Source organism: Haliotis rufescens, unplaced genomic scaffold (assembly GCF_023055435.1).
Source record: "Haliotis rufescens isolate VD_foot unplaced genomic scaffold, xgHalRufe1.0.p SCAF_22, whole genome shotgun sequence".
NCBI lineage: Eukaryota > Metazoa > Mollusca > Gastropoda > Lepetellida > Haliotidae > Haliotis > Haliotis rufescens.
Window position 1 is genome coordinate 3,704,530 of NW_025963913.1, and position 16,183 is coordinate 3,720,712.

At 40.2% G+C, this 16,183-nt stretch overlaps 1 protein-coding gene across 1 annotated transcript in view; it reads left to right on the top strand.

The window, feature by feature from the left end:
• LOC124136330 (sacsin-like) overlaps nucleotides 1–16,183 on the top strand; it is a 61,088-nt gene that overhangs the window by 35,499 nt on the left and 9,406 nt on the right. The window contains exon 7 of the mRNA XM_048401560.1: nucleotides 3,759–4,041. Coding sequence (XP_048257517.1) covers nucleotides 3,759–4,040 — 282 coding nt within the window. The 3' untranslated portion in view covers nucleotide 4,041. The remainder of the gene's footprint in view (nucleotides 1–3,758; nucleotides 4,042–16,183) is intronic.

A 16,183-nucleotide genomic window follows, 5' to 3' on the forward strand; every position in this document is an offset into this window, starting at 1 on the left:
AGAACCAACTTTATGGTTGTATTGTGAGCATTAGTTACTTAAGCTTATTCGGTAAAAAAATTACATGTATTTATTAGTTGGGGTCATCACCATGTTCACTATTGAAATCAAACTGTGTGCTCTTCCAGTCACTTTATATGTTAGATTATTATAAATGTACTTTTGAACAGCGTACAGTCGAACACCAGTGTCTCAAACTCAAATGCCATATCAAACTCACAATCCTGTTCAAGCAAACTCTTACTATGTTTATCACTATTTGAACATGGAAGTGTCAAATAGCCAGTTGTCTCAACTAGGGCTGGGACGAGTCCAAATTTACTACCCGGGTACCAACACCCTTATTACCCGACCCTACCTGGGTACCCGCTGTTGGTGTCCAGAGATAGGTACAAAATGTCCGATTGGGAATAGTTTGATAGTAGCCCTGGCAGAATGTATCTAGATACACATATAAAACGATGTGGCCATGCAAACACTTAAGTTCTGGCTTTGTTCAAACATATATAAGTCAGAAGGGACGTGTTCATAGTCATGAAGAAATGCGAACATTAGAGACTTAAAATTGTCGTGTAACCATGTAGTTATATAGTGATTTTTTGCCATGAAAAAATATAGTGACTAGTGACTAACCACGGGTCCAGGTAGTGGTACCTGGGTCCTACTCTGTACCTACCCGACCCGAGTACCCGAGTTACCCGTCCCAGCCCTAGTCTCAACCTTAGTTTATAGACTCAAGAATTAGAAATAAGTTAAAACTTACTAACTCAAACCTTTTGAAAAACACAACTGAACACAAGTTGGAATATATATTAAGTATATTTACCTAAACGCTCCATGGGGAGAAACACCAAAGATGGAAACCAATGACATGTAAACAATTAAAGTTACGGTAAGTCTGTAACAAATTTATTGTGATGCCTTCTTCTATCAGGGAAGAAATGACGATAGTTAAACATTTGAGACAGTCAGTACCAAATCATAACAACTTGTGGTCAGATGATCTTCCATCATACGCATGATGTACCATATTCTACATAATAAGCGCCTAGGGCGCTCTCAAGATTAGAAATAGGGGTCTCTCATTAGAATATTATTTTGGTGAATTGAAAGATCCTAAAAGAAAGACAGCCTGAAATGTTTATATACGACAGATATATTTTTCCAGAATTTAATAGCCCATAAGGGTGCATATAACACATGAGTATGCGAATAAATAAGTCTTGTGTACATTAATCAATCGGAAATTGTGCTAATTGGGATTGTTCACTAGCCAATATATATCAAATATTGCCGTGGGCATTTATTAGACCGGGGCGTGTATTACGTTGAATACGGTATTTATTGTTTTGCTGGGGATGTAGGTGTAGGTGGATGCGTTTACATTGATCAGTTGGAAGGGGTGGTAATCTGGATTGTTCACTAGCCAATATATCAGCAAATATCGCCATGGGTGCTCATTAGAGCAGGGTGCTTATTACGTTGAAGATGGTATTATCAAATTGTGAAATGTGTGAAATGAATCAGGATAATGTTTAGGGTTTGAAAAAAATATTAATATTATGTGAGATTAAATTGAAACATGAAATTGTTTTTTCTGATATTTCTTTTCTGATAAGAAATACAGTCAATGTTCAGACAATCCATGTCAGATTCTCTTTGCTCATTCACAAAGTTTTGATTTAAAGATGGGAATCCCTTTCTAAAAGAAACACAAGGCATTACACATACTTACTATTCTATTTTATTTCCTGTTGGTCATCGTGGGACCCCCATTTTTAATGCCTTGGACTGGCATGTATTACTGAGAGTCCCAAAGACTTGAAAATATATAGAACTTGGTAAATTATGGAAAGTTTGCAAATCTGTAATTCTAACTACAGTATTACATAATATCTATGAGAATATTTGGTGTTAACCGTCCTTGGCTCTTTAGATGAAAGGAGTTTGTCACTTCACTCTTAAATGAAACAGATTCAAAATGCACTGCCAGTAATGGTCATCTGCCAATGGTTATTCCAAATGGTGTTAAAGCCAAAATAGAGCTAAAACTAAACCACTCAAAGTCAATGATGACACCAGGTGTTCTCAAAAAAGGTAGGCATGCCCTGCTCCACCTGTAGCACCTGTCACTCAGATAATTTGCATAAAAAAGTAAGTGGCTGTTGCTTAACGCCACACCCAGCAATACTCCTGTCATCAAATTTGGACCAGACAATCCAATGATAGCAAGTTTGGTCCAGACAATCCAGTGATAGCCCATTTAATGATTTTGTTGACACTAGATACAAAAAGTTAACTTTGAATTACTTCTGCTGCAAACTGGTGCAGAAATTCTGCTGCTTACAAGCAAAGAGAAACACTTAGGAAATGTCTTCGTTACAGTTGTTGGTTGGTTGGTTTTTTAACGCCGCAATCAGCAATAATCCAGCTATATGACGGCATTCTGTAAATAATCGAGTGTGGACCAGACAATCCAGTGATTAATATCCTGAGCATCGATCCATGCAGATGGGACCGATGATATGCATCAACCAAGTCAGCGATCTAACCCACTCATCCACTGAGGCCTCCACAAAACTGAACGCCCGACAACTGGTAGTCTAGATCACGTACTAGAATCTGTACTTTACTAAGAAAGTGTTATCCCCAAAATAACATTTGTTATATCATAATAGCTGTTACAGAATGAATAAGAATACTGTCTTCAGTGTATCAAGCACCCTGCTCCAACAAGCACCACCTGACCAATATTTCAATACAAAGACGAAAATTTTAAATCGCACACCCTATTGTCTTGTGTATATTACAGATTTATTGCAGAAAACAGCAGTGTAGGAGTGGTATGTAATTGCCATGTAACTCTTGTTAAAAATAATTGTATTTTCATCAACGTTTGAACAAACATTGTGCATGGTTTTAATAAGCGCTCTCCTTTAACAGTTTTCTGAGCATCCTGATCACTTATAGCAGCAATTTTGGTTGAGTATTTTTCCTCAGAACTAAAAGACCCGTGACGATCTGGGGTAGAATAGGTCATTAACCCATGCTATGCTTGTTGTAGGAGGCGACTAACTCGATCGGGTGGTCAGGCCCAATTGCGTGAATCGATACTCATGATATCAATCACTGGATTTTCTGGTCCAGACTCGATTATTTACTGACCACCGTCACATAGCTGGAAAATTGTTGAGTGCGGCGTTAAACAAGAACCCAACAAACCAACCAATCAGAATAAATAAGGCTTGGCTGAAAATTTGTGAGCATGATATTGACAACAACTTTGTTTTGGTCACAATAATCTGCACTTAACATTGGCCATTGCTTGTTGACAATATTGCGGAAAAAGGTTACTAAGTGATACATATCAGAAGAAACTGCTTAACTGGTACCAGACATTGCCAAAAGCAGTGATACTTTGGTACTGTCAGGTTAAAATGATGTTGTTTAGAGTTCAAGCACAACTAAAGTTTTTATATTCCAAGGACATTTACTTTCATCCTTGTCGTTTTGGTCCCCGGCCAGGTTGGTCGGCTCGGAGTCAGTATTATGTGTCTGAGTAGAGTATTTATGTTAAACTGTTAAACTCAGTGAGCTAGCAATATAAATAAGCCAGACTAGTACAAGCAGACACACACACACATGGACACACACACACGTACATGCATGTAGCTATATAAGCGCAATAATCTTGGACGCAACGTTAAACCCCATTTCCCTCACCTTATCGTTGTCACAGTATTGGTTCCATGTTCCAGGCAGCTGAGAAGGCTGTCATAGCTGGCTGGTACAACAGGAATGCTTACAAGGCAGAGAAACTCCGGAAAACAGGCATCATCAAAGCGGCAGCTGGGTTGGAAAATGTCCGTTTTTCTGAGTTTGTGACTCAGCTTCAAAATATAGTTGGCGACTATGACAGAATGCACTTTCCCGATAGGCTTACCTGTCCACTCATCCCAGCTGATGTATACACAGAAAGTACAGCAACACAGGCATGTCAACTCGCAGAAATTGTTCTTATTCTAGCTGAAGAAATGTGAGGTGAGATACTTTATTTATGCACATGTTTTGTTTGTTTGTTTGTTTGTTGTTTAATGCCGCAATATTCCAGCTATATGACGGTGGTCTGTAAGTAATCGTGTCTGGACCAGACCATCCAGTGATTGATATCATGAGCATCGATCCATGCAATTGGGATATGAAGACATGCATCAACAAGGTCACCGAGCCTGTAATTAACAGCTGATCCTGTTAGTCGCCTCATACAACAAGCATAGTCGCATAGTATGGGTTGCTGAAGACCTTTTCTTAACTGGACCTTCACAGGTCTTACGCACATGTTTGACCACTTATGTCAATACACCATATTATCCTTATCCTTGGACTTTTGTAATTTTGAAGTACTTCTATGCATGGCCATGATATATGACTCGTATCATGGTTTGTTGTCAATTCACATCTCCAGACAAACATGCAACGTCAGTACCATAAAAGTATTCACTCTTGTCCACTCACTCTCTTTCTCCACTCACTCGGCTTGGAGTCAGTATACTGTGTCTGAGTGGGGTGTTTATGTTTAACCGTGGCATGGTATCTCAGTTGGCTAGCACAAGAAAACTTTGAACACACCTTGCTGACTTTGTCCATGCATGTCATCATATCCATTTGCAAAGATCGATGTTTGTGATGGATTCCTGGAGTGAGTGAGTGAGTGAGTTGGGTTTAACGCCGCTTTTAACAGTATTCCAGTTATATCACGGCGTGTCAGCTTAATGTAGGAGGAAAGCCCGAAGTGATGCAGGTCTCAGACGTTTACCACTTCGGTGAAACCCACGAGCACGGGTACGGTGCTGACAAACCTAGAAACATAATTGGGGCGAACCGGGATTCGAACCCACAATCATAGGTTTCTGGCGTGCCCAAGGGACACAACTCTGCACAGCGAATCGCGGCGCCTTAGACGACTGGGCCACCCATGCCCCCTGGATTGCTGAGTGCAGTTTAAAACGACAAACAAGCAACATGTATTGACTTAGCTATCATATAACCATATTTACTTCTGTTTGTTTGTTGTTTAACGCCGATCTGGGCAATATCCCAGCTATACGAAGGTGGTCTGTAAATAATCAAGTCAGGATCAGACAATCCAGTGTCTGAAATCATGAGCATCGATCCAAGGGGTTGGGATACATCAACCAAGTCAGCGAGTCTGACCACCCGATCTTGTCAATCGCATCTTACGACAAGCACAGTCGCCAAACATGGCAACCATGGCTTTCTGAAGACCTATTCTACCTCGGGTCTTCATGGGTCGATTTGTACTTGATCCCATCAGTACCAACTTCTGTTATGTTGAAGTAGTGATGCCATCAGTACCAACTTCTGTTATGTTGAAGTAGTGATGCCATCAATACCCAACTTCTGTTATGTTGAATTAGGGATCCCATCAATACCCAACTTGTGTCATGTTGAAGTAGTGATCCCATCAGTACCAACTTCTGTTATGTTGAAGTAGTGATGCCATCAGTACCAACTTCTGTCATGTTGAATTAGGGATCCCATCAATACCCAACTTGTGTCATGTTGAAGTAGTGATCCCATCAGTACCAACTTCTGTTATGTTGAAGTAGTGATGCCATCAGTACCAACTTCTGTCATGTTGAAGTAGTGATCCCATCAGTACCAACTTCTGTTATGTTGAAGTAGTGATGCCATCAGTACCAACTTCTGTCATGTTGAATTAGGGATCCCATCAATACCCAACTTGTGTCATGTTGAAGTAGTGATGCCATCAGTACCAACTTCTGTTATGTTGAAGTAGTGATCCCAATGTTACCAACTTCTGTCATGTTGAATTAGGGATCCCATCAATACCCAACTTCTGTTATGTTGAAGTAGTGATGCCATCAGTACCAACTTCTGTCATGTTGAATTAGGGATCCCATCAAAACCCAACTTCTGTTATGTTGAAGTAGTGATCCCAATGTTACCAACTTCTGTCATGTTGAATTAGGGATCCCATCAATACCCAACTTCTGTTATGTTGAAGGAGTGATGCCATCAGTACCAACTTCTGTTATGTTGAAGTAGTGATGCCATCAGTACCAACTTCTGTCATGTTGAATTAGGGATCCCATCAATACCCAACTTCTGTTATGTTGAAGTAGGGATCCCATCAGTACCAACTTCTGTCATGTTGAATTAGGGATCCCATCAATACCCAACTTCTGTTATGTTGAAGTAGTGATGCCATCAGTACCAACTTCTGTCATGTTGAATTAGGGATCCCATCAATACCCAACTTCTGTTATGTTGAAGTAGTGATCCCATCAGTACCAACTTCTGTTATGTTGAATTAGGGATCCCATCAATACCCAACTTCTGTTATGTTGAAGTAGGGATCCCATCAGTACCAATTTCTGTTATGTTGAAGTAGTGATGCCATCAGTACCAACTTCTGTCATGTTGAATTAGGGATCCCATCAATACCCAACTTCTGTTATGTTGAAGTAGTGATCCCATTGTTACCAACCTCTGTTATGTTGAAGTAGTGATCCCATTGTTACCTACTTCTGTTATGTTGAAGTAGTGATCCCACTGTTACCAACTTCTATTATGTTGAATTAGGGATCCCATCAATACCCAACTTCTGTTATGTTGAAGTAGGGATCCCATCAGTACCAACCTCTTTTATGTTGAAGTAGTGATCCCAATGTTACCAACTTCTGTCATGTTGAATTAGGGATCCCATCAATACCCAACTTCTGTTATGTTGAAGTAGGGATCCCATCAGTACCAACTTCTGTTATGTTGAAGTAGTGATCCCATCAGTACCCAACTTCTGTCATGTTGAATTAGTGATCCAATGTTACCAACTTCTGTTATGTTGAAGTAGTGATCCCATCAGTACCAACTTCTGTTATGTTGAAGTAGTGATGCCATCAGTACCAACTTCTGTCATGTTGAATTAGGGATCCCATCAGTACCAACTTCTGTTATGTTGAAGTAGGGATCCCATCAGTACCCAACTTCTCTCATGTTGAAGTAGTGATCCAATGTTACCAACTTCTGTTATGTTGAAGTAGTGATCCCATTGTTACCAACTTCTATTATGTTGAAGTAGTGATCCCATTGTTACCAACTTCTGTCATGTTGAAGTAGTGATCCCATCAGTACCAACTTGTGTTATGTTGAAGTAGTGATCCCATCAGTACCAACTTCTGTTATGTTGAAGTAGTGATCCCATCAGTACCAACTTGTGTTATGTTGAAGTAGTGATCCCATCAGTACCAACTTCTATTATGTTGAAGTAGTGATCCCATCAGTACCAACTTGTGTTATGTTGAAGTAGTGATCCCATCAGTACCAACTTCTGTTATGTTGAAGTAGTGATGCCATCAGTACCAACTTCTGTCATGTTGAATTAGGGATCCCATCAATACCCAACTTCTGTTATGTTGAAGTAGTGATCCCATCAGTACCAACTTGTGTTATGTTGAAGTAGTGATCCCATCAGTACCCAACTTCTCTCATGTTGAAGTAGTGATCCAATGTTACCAACTTCTGTTAGGTTGAAGTAGTGATCCCATCAATACCCAACTTCTGTTATGTTGAAGTAGTGATCCAATCAATACCCAACTTCTGTTATGTTGAAGTACTGATCCCATTGTTACCAACTTCTGTCATGTTGAAGTAGTGATCCCATCGGTACCCAACTTCTGTCATGTTGAAGTGATGATCTCATCAGTACCAACTTGTGTTATGTTGAAGTAGTGATCCCATCAGTACCCAACTTCTGTCATGTTGAATTAGTGATCCAATGTTACCAACCTCTGTTATGTTGAAGTAGTGATCCCACTGTTACCAACTTCTATTATGTTGAAGTAGTGATCCCATTGTTACCAACTTCTATTATGTTGAAGTAGTGATCCCATCAGTACCAACTTGTGTTATGTTGAAGTAGTGATCCCATCAGTACCAACTTCTGTTATGTTGAAGTAGTGATCCCATCAATACCCAACTTCTGTTATGTTGAAGTAGTGATCCCATCAGTATCCAACTTCTGTCACGCTGAAGTAGTGATTCCATCAGTACCCAACTTCTGTCATGTTGAAGTAGTGATCCCATCGGTACTCAACTTGTGTCATGTTGAAGTAGTGATCCCATCAGTACCAACTTCTGTTATGTTGAAGTAGTGATTCCATCAGTATCAAGCTTCTGTCACGTTGAAGTAGTGATCCCATCAGTACCCAACTTCTGTTATGTTGAAATAGTGATCCCATCAGTACCCAACTTCTGTTAAGTTGAAGTAGTGATCCCATTGTTACCAACTTCTGTTATGTGGAAGTAGTGATCCCATCAGTACCAACTTCTGTTATGGCCTGTTGATTGAGCTGTCTAAAGTCCGCGCACATGCGCAGCTTTCCACTATTCTTCGGCATCAATACAACATTAGATGACCAAGGTGAAAAGGACTGACGGATGATGCCACTTGCAAGAAGTTGTTGTTGATGCTCCTTCACTTCTTGGTACATGGCTGGTGGAATTCGTCTGTGCCTTTCCTTAAAAGGTCGTTCATTCTCTAGGTCAATCCTATGCTTCACTGTTGTCACAAGCCCAATGTCCTGTTCTCCAATAGAACATACACCTAGAAACTGTGAAATAGTTTCCTTCCCAAGCCTGAGCTGTTCAGGTGTAACTGCAGTCTCATTGAAATCCATTAAGTCCATGACCTGTTGACCTTCACCTTGAGGAAATGTATCAGCTCGAAGATCCGCAATGGAGACAACGTGGAGTTCACATAGCAGGGCACGGCTTGGAATAGACACAGTTCTTGTGGTGACATTGGAGACATGAACTGGAACCATGATCTTCTCATCATGATGGAAAATGACAAGTGTAGGGGCAATGTCTAGATCAGATGGGATGGCAGAGTTTTTAGTCGGTTGTACAACAGCACATGTGTCTTTGCAGGCAATAGGCTTGTACAAGTATCCTTGGATAACTCTCTTGGTGTTAGGTGGAATGGTGCAACGATTGTGTTCAGCACTTCGAATCTGACCTAAGGAGCAGTTTCCTCTCTTGTAAGAGCATATTACGGAACGCCATATACCATGGAGTATGAATATCAGCCTTTTGAAGAAATTTGTTTCCATAATGTTGCTTACATTCATCCATGTAGCAAGATAAGATATGTGTACCTAACAGCACCGGAACTGTGGTGTTGTAAGGGGTATCAGGGACAACTAACATAATACAAGGAAGCTTAGCTAAGCTTAGCTTATCTAACAAGGCTCTTGTATCTATACTATTAACAAAAGCTGTTCATTCATTAGGTTTACCCATCAGCTTGGATACCTGCTGATTACAGTTGGGTGGGCGTCTGTGTTCAAAGCCTACGATTTGCCTCGTCCCATAGGCATCTTCCTGTTTAAAGAAACCCTTAAGTGGTCCAGTCTCACTCGACATCCATACTGTAGGTGTCCTGGCTGTTTACATCGGAAACAAATAGACTCCTGGGTATCTGGATGTCTTGAGGGTTGCTGATCCTGAGGAGTTCCTGTTGTTGCTTGATGCCACCTTCTAACCTGAGTTCCTGTAGGGGGCAGTGACCATTGATGCTCCTGAGGTAGGGATTGTGGATGCCAGTACGATTCTGATCCATGTGGTGTAGTAGCTCAGCAACTTCAGTTGATAACTGTTTCAAGATCCCCTCGATCTCCTTCATCTCTGGATCCTGGGCTGCTACAGCGGCCATATTGGGAGTTACACTCTTCTTCCCTGTTCTGGGTCGTCTCTGCTGCAGGTCAACCTCTGCTCTTTGAAGGGCTCGTAGAAGATCTTCGTAACTGCTACCCTGGTCAAATATATGTGCTGTGAGATCTCGAAGATCTGGCTTGGATCCTGACCACAGCTGGGTCCTCAACATCTCTCCTCTGCTTTCCTGTGGAATGGATCCCCACATCACGGTATTCCCAAGGATAACGTCATGATTCCAGTTACAGTTGAGGAAAGGATCCTCAATGGTTGATGCGACAGGCTCGTCCTCACATCTCTGTTTAGGCCATGTCCTCACTGGGGGCTCCAATGTAGCAGGACTGGGTCCGATGCCCACAGACCACAGACACTACGGTGTTCGTGAATGGCCAATATTTATTAGCAGAAATTTAATGTGATTTTAAAGAAAAAACACCCCGAAACAATCAGGTATACAATATAGCACATATAAAACAATATACACATATCATAAACACAGATATATATATACATACAATTGATATGCATACTAGTATGATGAGATACAGTACATAGTATTGTTGTTAATGCACTAGGTAGAATATATTTATGTACATGTTAATTAGAAACGTATTCTGTCTTGATATATGATCAAATGCATACACTAGATAATGACATGTAAACGACAACATGTAAATGACTGCTCGGCGACTACGTCACCACAACCTGGGTTGAGACAGAGAAGGAGCCTTGGAACCATTTCAACAGCGACGGCCCTCGCACCAATAACCACCTGGAGGGATGGCATGGACGCTTAAAGAAAGTAATCGGCAAAGCCCATCCCAACATCTTTGAGCTGATAAGATTTCTAGGAGCTGAACAGCAGAAGACTGTGATATACAATGCAGAATCGATCAACTGAAGACCAGACTGATCCAGGATGAAGTCAGCGTAATTTTCTTTGCTGACTCAGTGTCTCATCTTCTCAAATTGCCCATGACTTTTGTGAATCTTATATGTACGTCATCTTGTACATATACATTCAAATATTTTGTAAATAAATCAATATTCCACCCTTATTGTCTTTCTTTCGTTCGTTTCAAATCAAGTTCCACTTTTTTACTTGCTCTAGTTGTTAAAATAACACTCGATACCCATTGTTTAACTAGATTGGCGGATTAAAATATTCGCAGGACTACGACCTCACTTTTTGCTAGTTTGTTTTCATACGACACAGGGGGTCGTCGTCCTGCGAATGAACCATGTGGAGTGACCACAGTCCTTCGGTGTCCAGCATACAGCATGGCTGAGTACCAAAGCTGGCCATATAGACAAAAGGCTTGAGTAGGGAGAGGGCTGGGGCTATTGTATTAGTTCACAGGGTGTGACATTCACAAACAAACCATGCAGTAAGCATGCTTAGTAAGAGTGCTGTGACTGATGGTTTAGTGTTTAAAGTAGGCTGAGCAATAAAATAAAATGACTACAACTGCATTTAATTATGTACATGAATTATACGTAAAAGGTAAAATACAAGAAATAGTCAAAATATGTAACTCCCACATACTTCCCTCCTATGAAAATGACGTCCAAGTCATTCTGGTTGTTCATCAATGAGAGAAAGTAGTGCTTTGGATATACCACTGCTGATGTGACCAATGACGCCGGTAGCCACTAGCTGTTCTTAAAACATGAACCTATAAAGTAAGTGCCACTGGGTAAGGAGATGTGAAAACTGCATAGTATAGGATAGCATCATGCACCATATTGACAAGAGATGTGTCATATTTGGTAATTACGTCTAAATGTCTACCATAAACTTTCTGGAATTACTTGACCAGGCCTTTAATGGTGAAACATGTGATTGAAAAGCTCAGCTGTACGTAAAATGCGTCTTGACATGCAATTTTAATAATATGTACGTTCCGAAGCTGGGAAATGTAGATGCCATATGCTATAGCTGATGGTGTATTACTTAACATGAAGGGAATTTCACAGTTGAAACATACATATCATCCCTCTTTTCATACAGCTTGGCACAGAGGTTGCCATCATTTTAAGTTTCAATGGATATATACAGATAGGACACTCGATATGGTCAAGTACTTCAGATGTTTCACTATGAGAATGTAACACTGGAATGAATGCCCGCCTATAACATTATTGAGCCACCACCTTATTAATCGTGCTGTGCTATGGTACAGTGCTAAGTAGTTGCGCTCACTACACTTGGTGTAACTATGATGTAACTGCTTTGCTTGATGCCTTGTCAACTATATGCCAATCACTGATCATGAAGTTGAGTCGTGCAGTTTTCAACTGTTTCACACCGTTACATCATATAATCAGCGTTTATATTTGATGATGCTCTGAATTTATTTCTAAATCTTACAAGTCTTATTTGACGGTCTTTACAGGTTTTTTATTAACATCCTCAGAATCATGTCGCATTTTATTTCACTCATTTGCCTTCACAAATTCCATAACCTTGCACTCACACAAATTGATTTGCTGAGATCCCCAAACTTACAGAAAGAACACAATCTTAGAGAGGGAGTCTAAATCATAATGTGTGGCACATTTTTGCATACGATCAGATTAAACATTTGCACGCATCTCTATATTTGATGAAGTGTGGGAATAATATACTGAACCAAATTAAAAACTTCACAATCCTAAAATTTAACATTATAACCAGTTATCATTGTGGGCCCTTATTGTGCATTTAAACAGTAATGGCCACGTATTGTCTTCAGATAACACCCGTTTTTGTGCAGGTGATCAAAATCATGTGCACAGCACTATAGTGGCAAAAGTGTTTTTTCACGTGCAACTGGTCACGTGGCCATAATACCGCACGTGTTTTCAGCCATACTTGTTAGCAGTCATTAACAAAAAAAACACACAAGAAAACAGAAGTCTTTATGGCCATTTGTCATGCCACGCCTTTCAAATGTACATCGGCATGTTGCAGACGGGAACGTCCGTAGCTGAAGTCGCAAGGACGATGGGTTGTAGTCGATGGACTGTTTATGATTTACAGACACGTCTACAGCATACGGGTACCACCGCTGATCGCCCTCGGCCAGGTCGACCACGTGTGACGTCACATGCAGAGGATCGTCAGATTGTCTTATGTCACCTCCGTAACCGATTTTTGACGGCTACATCAACCAGAAATAAACTGTTTAGTGATAGACTGAGTGCGCAAATTGTTTGAAACTGTCTGAGATCTGCTCACCTTCAAGCACGACGGCCATACTGCGGGCCGATTCTGACTCAATTACACAGACGTCAATTTCAATTGTGGGCACAGCGACACTTACGATGGACTCAGAGGAATTGGAATCAAGTCATCTTCAGTGATGAATCCCGATTTAATCTTCGATTTGCTGATGGTAGGGCGAGGGTGTGGAGGCGCCGTCATGAACGTTACGCCCAGTGTTGTGTACAGGAAGTTGACAGATTTTGATGTGGAAGTGTCATGGTGTGGGGTGCTTTCTGTGGCAATGCACGTTCCAGGCTTCTTGTCATCTGTGGTAACCTCAACGCTGCTGCTTACCGCGACCCGGTACTGGCACCAGAACTTCTGCCTTTTATGGCAGCACATGCACCCGGTTTGATCTTCCAACATGACAATGCCAGATCCCACACAGCAATTTTGACAAGGAATTTCCTTCAGAATGTGGGAGTCAACGTCATGGACTGGCCGTCAAGGTCTCCCGACCTCAATCCCATCGAACACGTTTTGGATGCTCTTGGCAGAAGTCTGCGCCAACCACAGAATTTGCAAGATCTTGGCACCATTTTTGCAGCAACAATGGCATCGTCTTCCCAATCATGTGTTCACAAACATCACAAGGTCCATGCGGAGGCGTTGTGTGGCAGTTGTCAACGCACATGGTGGCCATACACGCTACTGAACTTGTTTGCCATCAGATTCTCGTGCTTAGGACTTATGATTTAAACTGTTGATGTTATTACCGAATACCGTAGGTGCTTAGAACAAATTATGGTTACCACCGTTAATTTAAATCCTTCTTTTGACATTAATGATTAAAAATTACCTTCTCTTATACATTTGTCCGTTTTATATCATATATGGGATTACTTTTAAAAATGTGAAGTTTTTAATTTGACTCAGTATATCTAGCTTTAATTATGGTCGTACAAATTTCAAACAGGCTCTAGAATATTATTTTGTGACATCCAGACAGACATTCTGGCTTGTAGTTTGTAGCCTAACTCAAAATGCATAAAACCATGCATATAACCTCACGTACAACTTAGTTTAATCTGGGGTCCTTATGACAAATGTTTGACATATACTTGTCAATTGGCTGCCAAATATGCACCTTTTTAATGCAGGTCTTGAAATAAAAGAGAATTCAAGTCACTATGAATGTACGTTACAGAGATGTGTAAATATGGTTATTAGTTTTTATGTATGTTCTAGCATGTGGAATAATCATACATGCTGTGCATATACGGGGATGACCAGTTTCAGATTTGTCATATGTTACATACACATCTAAATTTTGACTTTAGGTAAATGACAGATTGCCATAATGAAAAAATGTTCTGCATTTATGGTTTGGTAAAAGAACTGGATTACACTATCTCTTAGTGTGTCAATGTCAGTGGCGTAATTAAGTTATTAGTAACATATGGCAAGGAGATATGTTTTCCTGTGCACTGATCACTACCAAAGACCATTGAAGTTTCTCTTGTACCAGCTTAAATGACTGGGCCACCCATGCACCCCTATATGTGTGTGGATATGGGAGTTGACCCGTGAAGATCCGGGGTGGAATAGCCTTTCAGCAACCCATGCTTGCCATCAAAGGCGACTATGCTTGTCGTAAGAGGCGACTAATAGGATCGGGTGGTCAGGCTCACTGACTTGGTTGATGCATGTCATCGATCCCAATTGCGTGGATCGATGCTCATGATATTTATCACTGGATTGTCTGGTCCAGACTCGATTATTTACAGACCGCCGTCATATAGCTGGAATATTGCTAAGTGCGGCGTTAAACAACAAACCAGCCAACCAGGTATGGGAGTGTTTTCTATAGGATAAAAAATCACTGATTAACATTGATCCGAATAGTCCATTTCACAAGTTTTCCTTTGGTTTGAAAAGGTTTGGAACATTATCATACAGATTACAACTAAACCCTGCTCATAATATTTTTTTATCACCATCTTACTTTCTTACCACATATTAAATATTTTAAAGCTAATGTCTGAAGGTACTGGATTTGTTAAAAGTTGTTTCTAATTCCAACTGGGGGCATGGATGGCCCAGCAGTCTAGGGCGCCGCGATTCTCTGTGCAGAGTAACGTCCCTTGGGCACACCAGAAACCTATGATTGTGGGTTCGCATCCCGGTTGGCCCCGCCTGCTATCTTCTCCTCCCTGGCAATTTCCTAAAGCCACAGGTGGACCTGACATTGACCAAGCAAAAGAGATCATAAACAAATCAATTACAGTATCAAAAGGAATAAAATTAGTTAAGAAGTACATATAGTACTTACAAATCTATGTTTACAGATAGATCCAAGGATGGTGACGCTGTTGCAGTCTAAACATGACCAATTCATTATTTTTTCAGACTCTCTGTCCTGTCTTCAAGCTATTAATGTAATTCGTGTCAGCATCCAATTTTACCTGATATCATTGAACTACATAATAATCTTGCTACTGGCCAATATGACATAGTCTTTTTTTGGTTACACAACCATGTTGGAATCGTTAGTAACACAATGGCAGCACCCCACAAATCTGTAACATCACTTCTAATCCCATTCAGTGATTATTAACCTGTCATTAGATGTTACATCAAGGATCTAATGCAAAAGAAGTGGAACAACCAAGAGGTATAAATAAATTACTAGTACATGCAACAAAACCAACTGTTGGTTACAGCTGCTGGGTTGTCAGCTAGATTTGAAGAGGTCATATTACGATGATATTGTATTGGGTATACTATGATTATGATTATGTATTTTAAGAGAGGGTCCCCTGTCTTGTATCCCTTGTGATTGGCGATTCACAGTCAACATGGTCAAGCATGTTTTGCTTGGCTGTATTCACTTTGCCACCAAAAGGTTTCAGCCTTAAAGGAACTTTTTAATAATAACAATTAATTTAATTATTGTATTTTTTAAGAAATAGAATTGATTAATAAATTTGTATGTACATAGGTAATTGTTTCATAAATTTGTAGTATGATAATAGGCAGAGTTTGTAAGTTGCTCTACAGCCCTTTTTATATTGTATGGTTATGTACAGTGATATTGTTTTTTTTGTTACAAGCTAGTTTTAAAAAATAAGTCTGTGATGGTCTAGTCATTTTGTCCTTCGTTTTTTTATATAGTTTAAATGTATGACTTTTTATTGTCATGATATGGTTGTAATGTGACTTTAAGAATTTCACTCACTC